The sequence below is a fragment of the Aethalodelphis obliquidens genome, unplaced genomic scaffold (genome assembly GCF_003676395.1).
Source record: "Aethalodelphis obliquidens isolate GAN/ISIS:26980383/991018 unplaced genomic scaffold, ASM367639v1 scaffold2, whole genome shotgun sequence".
Lineage (NCBI taxonomy): Eukaryota > Metazoa > Chordata > Mammalia > Artiodactyla > Delphinidae > Aethalodelphis > Aethalodelphis obliquidens.
Window position 1 is genome coordinate 3,239,985 of NW_020837946.1, and position 19,269 is coordinate 3,259,253.

General features: G+C 53.3%; 1 protein-coding gene across 2 annotated transcripts in view; it reads right to left on the minus strand.

Moving 5' to 3' along the window:
* MLPH (melanophilin) overlaps positions 1-19,269 on the minus strand; it is a 41,309-nt gene that overhangs the window by 11,897 nt on the left and 10,143 nt on the right. For both annotated transcript variants that reach the window (XM_027117327.1, XM_027117318.1), the window contains exons 3-9: positions 8,904-9,122; positions 8,677-8,789; positions 6,918-6,956; positions 6,228-6,331; positions 4,954-5,073; positions 3,712-3,910; positions 1,420-1,559 (exon numbers count right to left, since the gene is read on the minus strand). In XM_027117327.1, the coding sequence (XP_026973128.1) occupies positions 1,420-1,559; positions 3,712-3,910; positions 4,954-5,073; positions 6,228-6,331; positions 6,918-6,956; positions 8,677-8,789; positions 8,904-9,122 (934 nt within the window). The remainder of the gene's footprint in view (positions 1-1,419; positions 1,560-3,711; positions 3,911-4,953; positions 5,074-6,227; positions 6,332-6,917; positions 6,957-8,676; positions 8,790-8,903; positions 9,123-19,269) is intronic.

The following is a 19,269-nucleotide window of genomic DNA, read 5'->3' on the forward strand; positions in this document are numbered from 1 at the left end:
TGACTGGTGTCAGTAGGACTAAACACCGGGATATGTGTTTTACTGAACGTCACCAAAGCTGCTAAATTAAAAACTTGCTGAAAATAGACAATTTAATTCTAGTCTTTATCCCATTGTCTTCTGGCCTAGACACTGGGAACTTCTCTGCCAGTGGTGGTTCTGCCACCCAGGGAGGTCTCTGTCTCTGCCCTGGGGAGGTCTCTGTCTCTGCCCTGGGGAGGTCTCTGCCCTGGGGAGGTCTCTGTCTCTGCCCTGGGGAGGTCTCCGTCCTGGCCGCACTGGCCCTCCACCATCATCCCGCAGCCTTCCCAGGGGCCAAGCCAGTCACTCCCTGGTCTGAATCAAAGGACACTTCCTTGCATCAGCATCTCCCCTATTGTTCCATAAAAGAAGAGTGAGCCCCTGGGTTGAATGGCAGAGAGCGGGGTCTTCACTGCAGGCCTCCTGAGGGCCTTTCGTGCCCTGCTGTGCTCAGGGCAAAGGGTCAGTGGCTTCTCTCAGAGGCGGAGGTCGGAGCAGGGGGTACGTCCAGCCCCGGGGTTGGGCGATGCTGCCGGGTGATACTATAGGGAAGAGAGCCAGCTGGGCCTGCGGGCACTGACTCTGCAGGGGGAGACGCAGAGTTTAAAAACTCCACGCTTCTGCCCTGTTGACGTTTTAGATCAATTTTAGAACAAAAAAACCTCCCAAAACAAGTAACAAAACACCTGACACTGATTCACCAGAAAGCCATGCGAAGAAAGGCACCTTCTTGGCCTTCCCTGGTGGCGCAGGGGTTGAGAGTCCGCCTGCCGATGCAGGGGACGCGGGTTCGTGCCCCGGTGTGGGAGGATCCCACATGCTGCGAAGCGGCTGGGACCGTGAGCCATGGCCGCTGAGCCTGCGCATCCGGAGGCTGTGCTCCGCAACGGGAGAGGCCACAACAGTGAGAGGCCCGCGTACCGCAAAAAAAAAAAAAAGAAAGGCACCTTCTACAAGTCAGGCGCTCCTCTTCGCAGATCATTCACTTCTGGAGCACAGCTGTGAAGGGACTGAGGCTGGAAGGGCCCCTAACCTGTTCTAGGTCAGCTTAGACTGAGGAAGGGCCCCCCCAACGTCCGAGCCCGGGAAGGGTGAGCCCCGGGCAGATCAGAGGGGGAAGCAGGTGCGGACGGAAGCAGAGGGCTCAGCAAAGGCCCGGCCCGCTGGCAGCCCTGCTTGTTATCCCCAAGGCCCTGGAGAACAGTCTGTAGCCTGTGGCTGCAGCGCTGGACCACACCCCTCGTCCCAGGGCTTCTGACATTGCACATCTCTGGTGAGCAGGCTTGTGCAGTTTCATAGTTTTGAAGTACTTTTAATTTCTCAGCAATGAACTGAGGTTAAGGTAAAAAGGCACCACCCAGAGCAGCAACTAGAATGCATTCTTTCCGGCCACCTTACCTGCTTCTCAGACAAGGTCTGGCCTCTCCGTCTGGGATGGTGAGAGGCCACCCTCTGAGCCCAGACGCTTTCTTCATCTGAGGTGTCCACGTCGGCCAGATAGTGGGATGGGAGCTGCTCAATCCAGAGGACATTTGTTCCTTTGGAGGAAGAGTGGGTTTGGATTATTTGGAGTGAAAAGCTGAAAGCCAATGGGCATTGTCTCCAATGAAGAGAAATCAGAAATCGAAGAAAACGGAGACATGATTCTATTCCATTGATATTATGGGGCTGAGATCCCTAAACCAGGTAAGAATGGAACAGAGTCCACGGTCCCACGCTCGGAATTTCAGGAGCAGAAGCCCCTGCCCCGCCAGCACTCACGGGGGGCTCCAGGGTAGGAAAGCCAGGTGGGCAAAGCAAATGTCATATAATTCCATCACATGGACTTCCACGCGCCTCGGGTGTGGCAGACACGCGTCCCGGGAAGTTTCCACGAGTGGAGGTGACTTTGGGAAGTCTTTCCACATTGGTCACCGGGGACTGCTTTTCCTGCCAGCCTAGTGATTCGCAGACTCTCGTGGGCACGGGTCACCTACGGTGTGGCCTGAGACGCTTATTCCTGGGCTCTGTTGGTGGAAGAGCCCCATGTTCTCACCAGAAAGTACCCCCAGAGCTCCAGGTTGGCCTGGAGGGCACCACATCCAGCCGTGCCAGGAGGGGGAGGGCTTGACCCTCCTGTGAGGCACCCCACAGGAGCCAGGGTCCCAGGAATCAGCTGCACAAGCTGTTTCTGTGCTTGACGTGCAGCCGGCCACATGGCCCTGCCAGCACCCTGAACGACCTGGGGGCAAGGCCCTGAGCTCCAGCTGAGACTCTGGCCCCGTGGACACTGTGGTTTCAGCCTGGGAGACGTGCGCTAATGACCTGGCGATGCCGTGTTGGATGCCTGGCCCCCATGAGCTCATAAATGTGTATTGTTTTAAGCTGGTAAGTTTGTGATAGACCATTATGTCTCAAGGGCTAACAGATGCAACCATCCCATTCAGAGGCCGCAACAGTGCGCTGAGTTAGGCACTAACCCTATTTTACAACGAGGAAACCGAGGCACGGCGGTTCAGAGGTTTGTTCAAGCACACACCACACTCCTTTAAACCTCAGACCTTGTAGCTTGTCTGATGCACTATTAAGAGACAACACTGCCAATCTATCTCCAACACACTCTCTTCTACCACACTCGCTGTAAGATGCTCCCAATTTGAGACGAGGTGACAAATGTGTCTTAGAATCAATGAAATCGGGTGGTGAGTTGGTCGAAAGAGCTGGGCTTGAAACTCAGAGCTGCCTGCCTCCCAGGTGCATTTCCCAGCTCGATACTGTCTGTCTCAGCTTCTCCCTCTCCCCGCTGCCACCCCATCCACGTGCCGGGGTTGATTAGGGACCCTGGGAGGAAATGCGTGTGTCCGAGTCTTCATCCTGTGACTTGGTCGATGTAGATTCGTTTACTGATTGTTTATGGGGAAGTAAAGCTGCCCTCCCGCTGCCCCCAGACGCTCCAGGATCCTAGTGGGCGTGTGAATCATGAGCTTACAGTCCCTATAATATAATGAAAAGGGAACATGGAAAGCCGGCCCACTTCCTGGCAGACGGCATCTTAAGCACCTTTCCCCGGCAGCTGGTCCCACGCTGCAGCCACGTGGGAGCAGGTCGGTGGGAAGCAGCCCGTGCTGCTTCTGGGGTCTCATCTGCTCCTTCATCACTAGGGTACCTGAACCCCGGACCCCAGTGCACACTCCCCCAGGGCACAGGAACAGACAGTGGTTCGGGATTTCATCAGGAAGCCGACTGTCTGACAACAAAACTAAACTGAGGATTTAAACTAGGGTCTCAGCACTCAGGGACCTCCCGAGTCATAGCTGGAAGGGAGGTGGCGCCCCAGGTTTGGAGCTGCCCTGTCCTGTGGTTAAGGTGGTCGGTCCGGGTGACCAGTGATCCTATCATCTCAGGGACACCTGCACGTCCCTACCCCAGTCCTGCTTGATGTCCCCCCATCCAAGGTGGCAGTGAGCTGTGTGGCCAGGGCAGGTGTCAACGTTGGTACTTCTGAGCGTTACCAGGGAAGCGCGCAGCCCAGGGGAGCAGGGGTTGATGGCGTGTGCCAGGACTGCACATGCTGAAGAGTCAGAGTGAAGAAGGGGCTACACACTGTAAACCAGTCAGGGGGTGGCACAGATCGGGGTGGTGGGGCAGGCCGCCAGCGACCCTCTCCTCCACGCAGAGCCCGCGCGGAAGATGGTGGTCAAGGGCACCTACCAGGTGTTGCAGTCGTCCCCGGGGCCATCGTGCAAGACTCTCCTGGCAGGCAGAGCTCAGTGAGGGCGTCTGGTCCGGCAGGCGAGAGGCTGGCCATCTGCCCTTCTGGACAGGGGTGGCACCCAGAGGCCCTGGCAGCAGCCTCATCCACGGGCTCCTGGGAGGTGGTCTCCTCTGCGCAGGGCTCACCTGTGAGGGCCTGAGCACATGGGGCCTGTTGGCAGGTTTTACTGGGCAAGGGCAGCTCCTTGGAATGTGGGTCCTTCCAGTCCAAGTCTTGAGGGTTTCCAGGCATCATCTGACCGACCGAACACTGGACACCCATCCCCTCTGCTCCTGGAGACTCAATTCCCTTTCATTTCAAAGGGCTCCGGACTTGCCGCTGGAGGAGGACCCGTGGCCCAAAGACCTTTTGGGTGCTGGCTCCCAGCTCCCTGCTCTGTTGCGCCCCCGCCCGCAGGCGTCTGCAGATCAGCCCCGGAAGACCGAGCCTGGCCCCAGCTCTGGGCTGGTGCCATTTGAGCCCGGGCACTGAGATGTCAGGGCTCCAGCTGAGGGCGTCCTCGCTCTGGGGCTCGTGCCCCAGCTGCCAGTGCTGTGTGTGATGGTCCTGTGTGTGCCGGGCTCAGCCTCTAGTGCCTTTGGAAAGGGATCCTGTGAGGCTGAGAGGATCAGCCCTTGTCCGGGTGAGGCGAGGGGATGGAGCCTCATGCAGGGTCCCCAGGCCAAGGGCACACAGCTAGGGAGCAGCGACTACATGGCCGATTCTCCTGGGCGGCCCCCGTGGATGCCGCGTGTCCTGGTGTAAGTATTAATGGCAGCCCGTTCCGCCCACAAGGCTACCCTCGTCTGGGCGATGAAGCAGAGGGACCCCAGTGATGAGCCGCAGTGAGTGCAGGCACATGCTGGGCCCTGTCCGACCCCAGGGCGATGCTGTTCCTCTGCCCTCGCTCTTGAGTCTCGGGGGTTCTGCATTCATACGGGGACAGGCACCCGCCCCGAACGCCCCAGGGCCCTGACTCATTTGCCCAGCGCCCCACTTCTCCGAGCAGCCGACCCCGTCTCTCCAGGGACCGGAGGGTGTGACGTTTCTATGCCCCCCACCCCAGCTGTCCCCCTGCCTGTGATGCCCCCATGGCCATCAGACTGTTTCCCAGAATGCTGTCCCCCAACCCGGGGCCTGAAAACCTGTCGCCCAGGTTATCCTGGGATGGCCGGGGGCAGAAAAGAGAGCCCACTGACCTGCGGGTTGTCCGCGGCCACAGAGACCAAGGACAGGCTTGGGGGGTGCCCGCAGGACGGAGTGGAGTCGTCAGAGTCTGCCTCAAAGTCCAAGCCGTGAACGGGGAGGATGCGCTTTTTCTGAGCAGGAAGGGGTGCGGGAAAGAGGAGACAGAGGGTCAGCCTGACTGTGAGGGCCACACGCCCTCGCCTCGGGCAGCGGGGAGGGCATCTCCAAGGGCACAGCCACCATCTGCGGCGGCGCTGGGGGCCGCCCACAGCCCCCCACCCATCACAGGCTCTGCGTCCCCAGCGCCTCTTAGAAGAGCAGAAGGAATCATCCGCTCAGCCCCTGACGGGCACACGGCTGCACACGGCCCAGCAGTGCCGCCCGGGGGGGCAGGCAGGCTTCTCTGGGCCGATGGGTGCTTCTCACCCATCACACTTTAGCCAATGAGGGGTGCCCAGCGCGGGGAAGCAGAGCGGGGAGGGGGGCTCCAGGGAGCTCCATCGTCTTTAGATGCAAGAGCAGAGTTTATTCCGAATCCTTCCCTCATCATGGTTTCCATCCTTTAAACGTATCGTGTAGGGAACATTCAACACTGGAGAGTACCGCTGAGCTTAGTCAACGAGACATATAGAATTTTCTCATAAAAAGATGCCTACGGTCCCCGGGGACCAGCCGCGCAGACCAGCCGGCGTGGTTCTCAGAGACCCTGTCGCTCTCCAAGGGGCTCCGGCCAACATCACCGCCTGCCCCACCCCTCCCCTCCCTCCTGCTGCCCTTCTGTCAACCTGCCCAGAAACCCCGGGGATTACTTTGCTTGTCTTTATCACCAAAAATAAGTTAAAATATAAGTGAAAGCAGAAGCAGACACCAATAAAAAACAAGGCTCACGGCCGGCTATAAACAAAAGCAAGGACGTTCACAGAGGAAAGCCGGAGGGGGTTTGCTTCCCTGAAAGGTGCAAAGGCTGTTTCCGGGGGACACCAGTGCCCTCACGACCACGTGCCCGGAGGACGCTGGCCGGATGTCCAGGCAGGGCTGGAGGTCCAGGAAGGCCTCTCTGCAGGCCCCGCTCCCCTGCAGCTTGCTCTGGGTTTTCCTGTGGAGAGACCTGTGCCGAGAGCACACTGCTGCTTGGAGCTCAGTGATCGCAGAGGCTGCGGGGCATGGCGGAGGCAGGCGGCTCTTCGTGCTCCCGGCCCGCGGAGGGATGGAGAGCCTGAGGTTCTCAGAACATCGGAATCCGAGCCTCCAGCATCAGGGAGGGCGGGGCTGGGGGAAGACTTACTTTGCTTCCAACAGGCTGGGCCTGGGCCCCTGTGTCCTGTTCTCCGTCCTCATCCGTGTGCTCGCTGTCTCCACTTCTCCCTCCGGGGCCTGGCTCAGGCCCACCTGCAATGGACGCCTGCATGACTCCACCAGGACAAGACCATCCGTCCATCCGCCCACCCACCCCTCCATCTGCTGTGAAGCGACCAGGCAAGGCCCTCTACTGGCCTCCCAAAGACCTATCTGAGCATCAGGTAGAGCTGGTCTGAATCACAGCCGAAAACGAATACTCTGCATCCACTTCACCAATGGTCCCCTTCACCGACCGCTTCCTAAGCAGTCTGAAGACACCGCAGTGTGTGGGTGAAGCAGGCCTGGAGCTAAGTCACCTTTTCCCAAACTAACCTCTTCACTTTCAGTCTCATTTCACTTGCTTCTCAGCCCCAGGCCTCCCTCCCCTCCCTTCTCTGCCCCCCCAGGACGCCTTTTTCACCTGAGCCCCCAGGTCTGTCCCCCGACCCCCAGCACAGCCTCACTCTTCCCTCTTTCCCCCCAGTCACACTGGCCTGGCCGGTGTTCTGTTCCCTCAGGTCACTACAAAAGAGTGATGCAGTGCATTCTGGGGTTCTAGTCTGGAAGCCCCATGGACCATCCACCTTCCTGGGGGGCCAGGGGCACCCCGACATCCTTGTGAGCACAAAAGACTTACTGCTGACGTCAGGTGAGCGCAGCACTTGGTCAGGTAAACCTAGAGCCGAAGGAAAGCACTCAGCAGAGGCCCCAGCGGCCCTCACCAGCCACCCCCCTGCGCGAGGCCCCGCCTGGACCAGCTTTTGAAACATTAACTTGAATCACTTCTTCTTCTTTTTTACGTTTGACTACTTCGTTTTAAAGGTACAACTCTCCCGATTTTGTGCTCTTTCCGTGTGCCCTGCATTCACAGGTACCAGCAGGGAGAATGCAGCCCCTGGACCATCACCCCACCCGAGACCTGCCTCGCTGGGTCCACAGCAGCGGCTGCAATCAGATTTTTTGTTGCCCCCCAGTGCCACCTCCTGGCCCTCGGTGGTGACAGTTCTGAAACTGGCCGCTTCTGGGTGGCACTGGCTCCCAGCTCTGCAACCTGGCTGGGCGCCAGAATCCCCGTGACCTTTTACCTAACGCAGATTCCTGAGCCCACCCCAGTCCCTAGAAATCAGAACCTCCCGGGGCCAGGACCAGGTCCTCAGCGTTGTGACGTGGCCTGTGGTTTCCCACCGTGAACAGGGCCTCCTGCGTTGAGATTCTCAGACGCTTCGCGGTGTGGCTTTTCCCGTGCTACCTGTGGTTCCCACACCTGAGCCCTGCGGCGGCGGTGAAACCACACTCCTGCTGCAGGAAGATCCCTCAGCGGGCTCCCGGCCGGCCGAGCGGGCACGGGGTCGCGGGTGCATGCGGCTGTGGGATTTACTGATAGGCTCCAACCGAGACAGAAATATCGGCCACGATCCTGGTGAGGAGGTGGGGGAAACTCCCGAAGAATAGGGTGACGGTGCCCCCCGCCCCACCGTGTCACCAGGACACTCCTAGTGGCGCCAGCTGTCTCAGCGCGGTTCCCAGGAGAGCCGCTCTTACTCTTACAAATGTCCTGTTTCGACGATCACATGCCCCCTGCACCCCCAGCCCAAGGAAGCCCCCTACCCCCGCGGTCTGTTGCTCCAGGTGCCAAAAGCCATCACAGGTGAGGAAGCCTCTCGGTGGTCTGTCCTAAATTCAACAGTGTGCTAAGACTGCTCAGAACACCTGTGCCAGGCCCAGTGAGTGTGCCCATGCCCTGAGGGTGGCTATGCCTGCCTCCTGCATCTGCCTATCAACGTGGGGCTTTACGGGGCCCGAGACACAAGTAAGGCGCCTCTCCAGAAGGCCTGGGGGAGACGCCCAGGCTGGCGCACAGTGAGGACACCCCCAATCCCAGAAGCACCGCCTCCGCTCGGGACGTGCAGGAGCTCCAGACCCCGGGGCATTCTCCTCGGTGCCCCAGATGGAGACGGTCAAGACACCGAGCCCCCAGATGCTGGCCTGACAGGCCGTCACAGCCCGAAGGCCTGGCCAGGTGTTGGCAGAGCCTGGGACTCAGGTGACAGGGACAAGGCAAGAGCTTCCCGAAAACACCGCTCAGTTCTCTCCGTTCAAGTTCAGGAGACACTTCTAAGCTCAGGCAATCTCACGTCCTTCCCCCGACATATCCCTCTACCCCAATGGCTTCAAGGTGGACAACACAGGTGAGCACAGGTTTAGTGCAAGAACACCGTCTGGACCTCAAGTTCTTCATGGAATAAATACTTGGATTCAAAATATTAAAACAAACGATTGAGCTACAGCCCATCTCTTATGTCTTGATGATCTCATCGGACTCATGGGGAATGTTTGCTGAAAAGACAGAGTCTGGGCCCCGTACTGGATGCCTGGGGAAGAGGCTCACTCCTTACCTGCTCCCTGCAGCCTCCCGCAGAGGGACCACGCTACCTGGGCGCCCCCGGAGTGCTGGAAGCGGGCTCTCACATGCCTGTAGTACCACTCCAGGGAGCCCCTCTTCACCAGCCTGCAGAGACACAGAGCTCAGGCCCGGGCGGGGCGGCACACACCCCCGTGTCCTGGAAGGGGCTGGCCGGGCCCCCCGCCGGCAGGGCCACTTGATCTCCAGGTCCCGGCTCACCTGGCCAGGTGGCAGGGGTCGCAGAGCCAGCCCTGCTCCTCCGGGTTGTGGCCGCAGCCTTTGCAGGTGAAGAGGCCGCAGTCCAGGCATTGCCTCTTGGGGGTCTCGAGGAGCCGGTAGGGCTGCAGGCAGCGGGTGCAGTGGGTGTTGCTCAGGTGGGCCGTGTCCGAAAGCAGCTCCCTCTTGGAGTTTTCCTTCTTAATCTTGCCTTTCAAACCCCTGAATCGGAAACAAGAAAATATCGGATGCCTTGTTTCTGCAACAGGCTTTAAATTCAAGGGCACGTGCGCGCGCGCACACACACACACACACAGACTCTCAGATGCAGAAAACAGTGACCCAAAGTCAGGTAGCACCATGACTTTCTTTCATTGCTAAAGGGCTGCGAACCATACAGGTTCAGAATCACAGGAGGGAGCAGGCCCACAACTGCCCGCACCACCTCACATAACTCAGTATAGCGGGAAGAGGGTGCACAGAGGTCCTGGACCCCAGGTTGGTTCCCCAGCTCTGACCCCGAACCCGGAGCTTTTCTGATGTACAGCCCAGAGCTTGGAGACTGTATAGCTGGATGAGTGTGGACCCGTGGCCACTAGCACCCAGTGTCCAAGCTCCGTCGGACCAGACGGGGTTGGCGGCTCTGGGAAACCAGCAGGGATGGGGCCCGGTGAGGTCCTGGGGGTGCAGCTTGGCTGGGCCACACAGTTACCTAGAGCCAATCTGTGGCCCAGTTTAATTGTTTAGCAGGAGATTAGAGGAGAAAAATCCAAGAGGTTCCTGGGCCGGTCGGAGCGGCAGCAGGAAGAGTCACAGAGGGTGGAGCAGGACGGTGGGCAGACGGTGGGCCAGGCTGACGCTCTCTTCTGTGAGGCCCAGGTCAGCCACACCTGCTCCGCCACCCTGGCCTGAGTTAATGGTCCTGAGCTGAGGATGACACCAGGTAAGTGGAGGTCAGGTCGGCACCCTACAGTAAGCGTTGAGAAGCTGAACCCACACAGCCAAGAAACAAAGCCCAGTGGTGGCAGGAAGCTAGGAAGAATACTGTCATCCACTGACTACAGGCTAGATAGAGCTGCATTGACATGGTAGAGAAAGTGTCTTCCTTAAACCGCAGAGCACCTGGGGCCAGGTGGGAAGGGCCTAGTGTTCTCCACGTCCACTCCTGATGTATCTGCTTCAGCCAGAAAACCTCAAGGCCACCCCTTGGCTGGGCAGGGCCTTGTCCAGCTTGTCTCCCAGCATGAGTCCCCCATTCTCCATCCAGGTAGAGCCGGCACCCCGGAAAGAAAGATGAGGACGTGCAGAGGTACACTGCATCCCAGGATGTGAAGTCCTCTTAAACAAGAGCCTGCGAGAGTCCTGGGGTGGCGGCTGGAAACTTTCAGGTGTTGAATTGGGGGGAACAGATCATGATACTCTGCTTCAGATTCCTTTTTTTGTGAATATATTTATTTGTAATATATATTATTTAAAATAAATTTAAATTTTTAAAAATTAAAAAAAATTTTATTGGAGTATTGTTGATGTACAATGTTGTGTTCATTTCTGCTGTACGGCACAGTGAATCTATCATACATATACGTATATCCACTCTTTCTTAGGTTCTTTCCCCATATAGGTCATTATAGAGTATTGAGTAGAGTTCCCTGTGCTCTACAGTAGGTCTTTATTAGTTATCTATTTTATATGTAGTAGTGTGTATATGTCGATCACCATCTCCCAAGTTATCCCCCCCACCTCCCCCCGGTAACCATAAGTTATCCCCCCACCTCCCCCCGGTAACCATAAGTTTGTTTTCTACATCTGTGACTCTGCTTCAGATTCTCTAAAACACAACTTCTCTTCTTCACAGCTGGAAAACAGGAGGGAGGGAAGAGGGGACCCTGCATGGGTCCAGCAGAGTAACACCAGATGCCTGCCAACCAGAGGGCATGTCAACAGACCTGGAGGATCGTGAGGGGCCAGAGCCATCCTGCTTATTGCAATCACAGGGTCGACCAGATGTCCCTGCACTACAGGCAGGGATGAGCCCAACATGCAGCTACAAGTTAAGGTCACCTTCAGGAAGAAAAGATGCCCTGAATGTGATTGACTACACAGTAGTAGTAAACAGAGGAAGACTTGAAACTAGTCTTCCTGTGTGTGTGCTGAGTGGGCATAAGAGAGAGGAGCAGGAGGTAAGAAGAAGCCAGGCTGAGGTGGAAAGACCACAGGCTATGTTCACGGAGGTGGAGAAGACTGGCCTAAAGTGAAGATGGAAAGGAACTGAGGTGGGCAATGGGGAGGGAAACGGGCAGAACATCAAGTCCAGGGATTCAGAACAGTGGTTCTAAAGGTGTGGTCCAGGGACCTACAGGGGTACCTGAGACCCTTTGACAGGGTCCACAAGGTCAAAACTCCTCTCATAATAACACTAAGGTAGTATTTGTGTTTTTTGCTCTTTGACCCCCGCACCGGTGGTACAAAAGCTATGGTGGGTGAAAGTTCTGGGGCCTCAGCACAGATCAAGCCAGAGGTACAGAGTGTACCAGCGGTCAATCTGCTCTCTGCCAGAAAAGAAAAGAAACGAAAGCATGTCTTGATGAAGTGCGTCTTTGATTAAAAGTGTGTCAAGTGACAGTATTTGTTGCCATTGACAAAACTCAAGCTTTCAAGCTCAAAGACTTTTGGAAAACTTTTATGTCTCTGCTGACTTGGGCCGGACAGTTTTCATCACGGAGCGGTTTCTGATAAGATCAGCAGTGATTTGATTTTTTGGGTTCAGTATAATGAAATGTGTCGACATTTGGAAAGTCTGCATAGGTGTCACAAAATCACGCGTGGACAGAAGATTAACTTCAAGTGCAAGATGGACCAATGGATTTTCATGAAACAGGAAAGGTAAGGTTCATTGACATGGTTTCAGATTCCACATTGTAACTTCCTTTAAGAAACTACCAGTCATAGGGTCTCCATGTATTATCAAAACAATGTCCATAATTATGTGAGAAAGCTACTAAAACACTCCTCCTTTTTCCTACTACATATCTGTGTGAGGCTAGATTTTCTTCCAACACCTCAGACAAAACAACATATTACAACACACTGAACGCGGAAGAAATATCAGAATTCAGCTATCTCCGATTATGCCAGACATTAAAGGGATTTTCAAAAAATACAGAACAATGCCATTTTCCTCACTTATGTTTTTATTTTGGAAAAAAAGTTATTTTTCATAAAAATTTTATTATGTTGTAAGGGGTTTATTGTTGTTTTAAATTAATGAATGACTATTTTTAAAACGCCCAGTTTTAATTTTTTATTGGGTAAATATTGACATCTATAACCCAGCTAAACAAAAGCTCCTTGGGGTTCTCAGTAATTTAAGAACATAAAGGGTCCCTCAGACCAAAATGTTTGAGAACTGCTGATTTGGAAGCCATACATTTACTCTCCTAGAATGCAAAGAAAAGGGCTGAGGAGACAGAAATGCGGAGAGAAGATAATGGCCAAGGCAGAGAAGGGCAAACACCTGACAGGTAATAAGGCACACCTTGGAGATATTGTGGGTTCAGTTCCAGACCACTGCAACAAAATGAATATTGCAATAAAGGGAGTCGCAGGAATTTCTTGGTTCCCCAGGGCAAATAAAAGTTATGTTTACACTATACTGAAGTCTATTAAGCGTGCAATAACATTATGTTTGAAAAAATAATGCACATACCTTAATTAAAATATTTTCTGGTTAAAAATTGCTAACCTTCTTCTGAGTCATATTCTTTTTGCGGGTGGAGGGTCCCGCCTCTGTGCTGGTGGCTGCTGACTGATCAGGGTGGTGGGTGTTGAAGGCTAGGGTGGCAGCAGTGATTTCCTAAAATAAGACAACAGTGAAGTTCGTTGCATGGACTCTTCGTTTCATGAACAATTTCTCTGCAGCATGCAACGCTGTTTGATAGCAATTTACCCACAGTAGAACTTCTTTCAAAATTGGAGTCAATTCCGTCAAATCCTGTTGCTGCGTTATCAACTCAGTTTATGGAATATTCTGAATCCTTTGTTATCATTTCAACCATCTTCACACCATCTTCACCAGTAGATCCATCTCAAGAAACCGCTTTCTTTGCTGATCCATGAGGAGCAACTCGTCATCTGTTCAAGTTGTATCATGAGATTGCAGCAATTCAGTCACATCTGGAGCCCCACTTCTGATTCTAGTTTTCTCACAGTGTCCACCACATCTGCAGTTACTTCTTCCACTGGAGTCTTGAACCCCTCAAAGTCATCCGTTGAGAGTTGGAATCAACTTCTTACAGACTCCTGTGAATGTTGATATTTGGACCTCTTTCCATGAATCATGGATGTTCTTCATGGCATCTAGGATGACAAATCCTTTCCATGGTGTTTTCAATTTACTTTTCCCACATTCATCAGAGGAATCACTGTCTCTGGCAGCTATGGCCTCATGAAAGGCATTTCTTAAAGAATAAGACTTAGAAGCCAAAATTACTCCTCAATCCATGGGCTGCAGAATGGATGTGTCTTAGCAGCATGAAAACAATATTAATCTCATTGTCCATCTCCATCAGAGATCTTGAGTGACCAGGTACACTGTCAATGAGCAGTATTATTATTTTTTGCGGTAAACAGGCCTCTCACTGCTGTGGCCTCTCCCGTTGCGGAGCACAGGCTCCGGACGTGCAGGCTCAGTGGCCATGGCTCACGGGCCCAGCCGCTCCGCGGCACGTGGGATCTTCCCGGACCGGGGCACGAACCCGCATCCCCTGCATCAGCAGGCGGACTCTCAACCACTGCACCACCAGGGAAACCCAGCACTATTATTTTGAAAAGAATCTTTTCCTGAGCAGTAGGTCTCATCAGTGAGCTTAAAATATTCAGTAAACCGTACTGTAAACAGATGTGCTGTCACCCAGGCTTTGTTGTTCCATTTACAGAGCACAGGAAGAGTAGATTTATCATAGTTCTTCAGGACCCTAGGGTTTTCAAAATGGTAAATGAGCCCTGGCTTCAACTTAAAGTCACCAGCTGCATTAGCCCCTAACAAGAGAGTCAGCCTGACTTTTGAAGCTTTGAAGCCAGGTATTGACTTCTCCTCTCAAGCTATGGAAGTCCTAGATGGCACCCAAAATCAAGGTGTTGGTGGGAATGAGATTCTTCCTGGAGGCTCAGGGGGAAGGTCTGTGCCCTTGCTTTCCCAGCTTCTAGAGGGCAACTGTATTCACTGGCTCACGGCCCCTTCTTCCATCTCAGAGCCAGCAATGGCGGGTTGAGTCCTTCTCACCATGAATCACTCTTACGTTGCCCTGTGTCCCCCCTCCTTCCATCTGTCAGGCCCCTTGTGGCTCACCTGGATAACCCAGGACTGTCTCCCTGTGTCCAGGCCCTGATCAGCATCCTTCCATCTATCAGGCCCCTTGTGGCCACACTGGCCCACCTGGATTACCCAGGATTGTCTCCCCATGCTGAGGCCCTGATTGGCACCCTTAATTGCATCTGCAATCTTAATTCCCCTTTGCCAGGTAGCCCAGTATACTCACAGATTTGGGGGATTAGGACATGGGCATCTTTGGGGGCTCATTATTCTGCCATGGTTCTGAGGGGAAAATGTGTGAGCAGAGATCTCACTCCCAGCTGAGAGATTCCCAAATATAAAATCCACCCCCACCATGCCATTCCTGAGAAAACAATGTGAAGATGTGCTCCAGAGGACTGAAAACCGAATCTCAAGTATGACCCTTAAGAATGAGGTGAAAGAACCAATGAGTCACAGAATTGAGACAGAAGTATTAAAAGTACATCAACCAAACTAAAGTGTCAGAGAGAATTGCTGAAAGAGGACAAACATAATGTAATAAGAACTGAAGAGCAATTACATGATCTAAGGTCCTGATTATATGAGTTAAGTATCAGGAATTATAATGAGGGAAATAGACACTTGCTAAAGTTCTTTGAGGTCTTCTGAAGAGAATGAGCAAATGATGATAAAAGGGATAAAGAGGAAATACGTGGTGATGTGTGAACTGAGGGAGGCTCACAGGAATCTCACAGGTGAACCCAGACCACAGTTAATCTCCAGGCTGCGCTGGCGGCTGACTTCCTGTTTCAGCCCCTGTGTTTTCAACCCTGGAGTTGCCTGTCTGTGGTGCCAGGTGGCCCAGCAAAGGGTGACCTCAAATTCCTTATTATTTATTTTTAAAGCAAGTCATGGTTTGCAAGCCACGTGTCACACCAGGAGCTCTTTCGTGGGTAATCTCAGGCATTCAGGTCTGTTTGCAAAGATTGCAAATCCACATCACCACCTGTTTGCCTTTCTGGGGAAGGTCCGCACCCTAATATTTGACTTGTGGGCTGTGCCCTTGAAAACAGGGTGTTCTATTTAGGTAAACTTGGGTCCTCACCCAGCGACGTGAGTCACCCATGCATTCTCATTTATCCCTTTCCTATGTAAACTGTGGGATTTCTGTGTTTTTCTAATTTGGAAAACTTCTTTATCTTTCTGATTTTAAGACACTCTTTAGAGATCAAAGATATGAATCACTGCCATTTCTGTTAAAACTGTTTCTTCTAGGGGCTTCCCTGGTGGCGCAGTGGTTGAGAGTCCGCCTGCCGATGCAGGGGACACGGGTTCATGCCCTGGTCCGGAGGATCCCACATGCCGCGGAGCGGCTGGGCCCGTGAGCCATGGCTGCTGAGCCTGCGCATCCGGAGCCTGTGCTCCGCAACGGGAGAGGCCACAACAGTGAGAGGCCTGCATACCGCAAAAAAAACAAAAACAAAACAAAACTTTTTCTTCTAATTTTTAAAAACTTAAACATTTTCCTTTTAGATTCAGATGTACATATTTAGTCAATACTTATCAGTATTTTGTGTTGTGACGTCTACCTGTGTTGTCATATGTAGGCTTTTGCACTCCAAGATTATGTACGTATTTACTTATATTTTCTTCCAATAATTTTCAGTTTCATGTTTTACATTTTTAATGTATCAGTTATAAATCTAACTGAGGTCAAACTCCCTCCCCCAGCCCTGCACTCATGGTCAACTGTTCTAACACTTAGCTTTAACTAATTCTTCCCTCTTTTACTGATATGAAATGTTACCATTGTACTAGATATTGTTATAGACACTTGGTTGCATTTTAGGACTTTCATGTTGTTTCACTGATTATCTATATCTGTGAAAGGGGGAGCTGCCAGAACAGACCAGTGGAACATGAGGCAGATGTAAGGATGTGCAGCCCTTGAGTGTGCCAGGGTTTAGCAGGGTGTCAGGGACAAAGGAAAGGCTTTCTGTGTTTTTTTGTTGGTTTGTTCTTGCTTTTGTTTTCTTTGTTCCAATATGGCGACTGATCCTACTGACATTCCAAGTAGGAGCTATAGGGCAGAGAGGGAGTAACTGAGGCAGCTCCCTGCTCCAGGAGCTGGGAGCAGACAGGAAAGGGCCAGAGCACAAGTAAGGGCCAGAAGAGGGAACACAGGGTGGGCATGAACACAGGTAAGGACGGGGGCAGCATGGGGGGAGGTTACACCTGGTATCCGTGAGCTTTCTGTGAGGAACTGGGTGAGCTCACTGCGACAGTGACCGGGGTCTGGAGGAGAGTGCAGGCTTGAGGAATTGCCTAAGAATTTTTGTGCATCTTTGGGCTTTGGATTCTCCAGAGTGTAGCACTGTGTTGATGGGAAGCCAGGAATAACATCACGCCGCGTACAGTAAACACCCCACTCCCGAGTCCCTGGTCACACATGCTGACTTCAGGGAGAGACTTATATCTGCCTGGGGCTAAATCGAAGGTCAGATGGCCCCCCCCTTCCTTCTCCTTGAATTCCCGAAATAGCCTGTGAGAAAAGCCATTTGGAAGCTCCACGAGGCACCTGCCACTCAGCAGCTAGACCCCCAGGGACATCCTCCTGGTCAGTTCAGAGGGTAGCTGTCCACACGGTCTGCCCACAGCCAGTCCCTGGAACGGGCGTGTTCTGTTTGAAATGTCCCTTTAAGAGGCTCATGGGGAAGATGCACCAGCCTTTGCCCTTTACCACCGATGGCCTCCATCTTCCCCATGCGGCTGTGAGAATCCTCTGCACAGGGCAGGAGGTCAGGCCTGGCCGAGGGGTCGGAGGCTTTCGTGTCACGGAGATGGTCTACTGGGCATGCGGGCGTTAGTGCTGGGGACCTGGGCCAGCTCACTGGTCACACACTTTGACAGCAGAAGCCAAAGAGGTGCTGGTCCTACCCCACAGGAGAAGGTGCCGGAGCCCTCACCCAGGCCCCATCCCAGCATCCTTTACAGGGTGATGCTCCCACATGGGGAGAAAAACTGAGCAGCAATCCACCAAACATCCATTCCTGTTAACTTCGTAAACGCTAAAGGAGACGTATTCCTTTTTTTGTTTGATTGTTTCCTAACTGGTATATTCGGTGAACTGGCTGTTTAGCAAATCGCCTCTCGGGTAAATGTGCTGCTGGTGAACTGACCTGGAGCCCACACACTATGTCCACTTGACGTGTATTCAGGACAGGAAAGTTCCTTCCAAGTAATGCATGTGTTTGTGTCTTGGTTTCACGGTTTCCCCCCTATTAACTTTGTTCTGTCAACGACCTCGGTAGGTGTTTTGAGCTGGGCCATCCATCTGGCATCTTTCAGAGTGTGTCAAAGACATCAAAAACTCATCTGATTGTTATACATCTGAAACCAACACAACCTTGTAAATCAACTGTATCTCAATAAAAATTAAACAAACAAACAAACAAAAAACTCATCTGAACAACCCCTGAGCAGCTCAGTTTGCTAAGGTCACCCACGTAGTTGTCACCTGAGGGCCAGTTTCTCCATTCAGCCCATTGTTGGTTCATAGATTAGAGAATCAGGAACTGGGAGAAAATATGAGGACTCCAAAGAATCGTGGAGAAACCAGACGTGTGACAGAGAATGGGATACCGTGGCTGCAGGAAATGGACGATTAACGTTGAAACTGGTGAAATGCACAGATTAACACTGAGAGGAGATTGGGAAGGAGGGGGGTTATTATTCTTAAACTGTCTTCGGTTTCACTGTAGACTGCTGGTATTGTAGCCAACTTGCTCTGCAGAAACAATCTCAGTGTCCAGAACCCAAAGGTCTTTATTCGGAGCTTGTTTCCGCCACGCCCTTCCTAAGTCGCATCACCCACCCGAGCAGAACTTGAACCCACACTCCGTGTGTCCTGGCTTCGGAACCACATGCCTGGGCCCTGCTCCCAGGGGTCACGGGGACCCTGGGGATAAGGCTTGTCACAGGCAGAGGTGGCTTCACCTCTTGTTGCACAGTTAACCAATACCACAGTGAGCAAGAGACAGAAACATCAAAAAATAAAACCCACAAAACACCCTTCACTAAGCCCCCGCTGTTTACACGACTCTTCCCAAGTGTGTCACCAGGGGCCTGTGTCTGCACAGGAAGCACCAATCATGGGAAGGCTACTGGGGCTCCAGCATCCTTGCCTTGACTCTGATGTGGATTCTCTGAACCGCCACCTCTCCGAACTAGAGCATTTCCAGGGACCATGTCCTGCGCTGTTGTATTTAATAAGCTCACCATATAATCGCACACGGAAGGCCAAGAAGACACAGCAGAGCGGCCGATCTGAAGGCCGCTTGAGCAGAAGGCCTCAGGCACTTCCGAACAAGGACATCACCCTGACCGTAACTGACTGGCCGGGGACCTGCCCTGCCCCGTAGGCTCCCCAGAAGTGGAGGCAACACAACCCGGATCCTTCGGAGACTTCCTTTCCCAGCAGTAACTGGAGGTTCCCCGGGCGTGTCTCCCTTTTACGGTGTGAAATGACTAGAGGAACATGGAAAATAAAGAGGAAGGGTGTCAGGAGGGCATCCCCCGTAGACAAGAAAGACAGGAATTTCTGCAAAACCACCCGAGCTCTGCCTGGACGGAGGGAGGGGCTGACCCACTCAAGGGTCTCCCTGGAGGGCTGGGTTCCCCTCCCCTCTGACTGATCTGCGATTCTATATACGTATCGAATGGGAGGGTCTAAGCTGTCATTGAAAATAAAAGTACATCAACTATACTTCAATTAAAAAAATAAATTAAAAAAATAAAAAAATAAAAGTGACAACAGCTGGGCTGCCTGGAGAGGCTGTGATCCCCAGAGCAAAGGCCAGATGGGCTCTGTCGCTGAGAGCCTGTGGCCCTGGGCCCCGGGTGCAGCCTCCAGGCCACGGCTGAAGCAGAGGGAGGGGACGAGGGGCGGGGCGGGCCCAATCAGCACGAGGACGCTGGCCAAGGTCAGCTCTGGGCCCCAGTCCTGGGGTCGCGGGGGGCTGAGTCAGGGCCCCAGACACCAGTGGGGAGAAAGCACCTTCATGATGAAAACCCCAG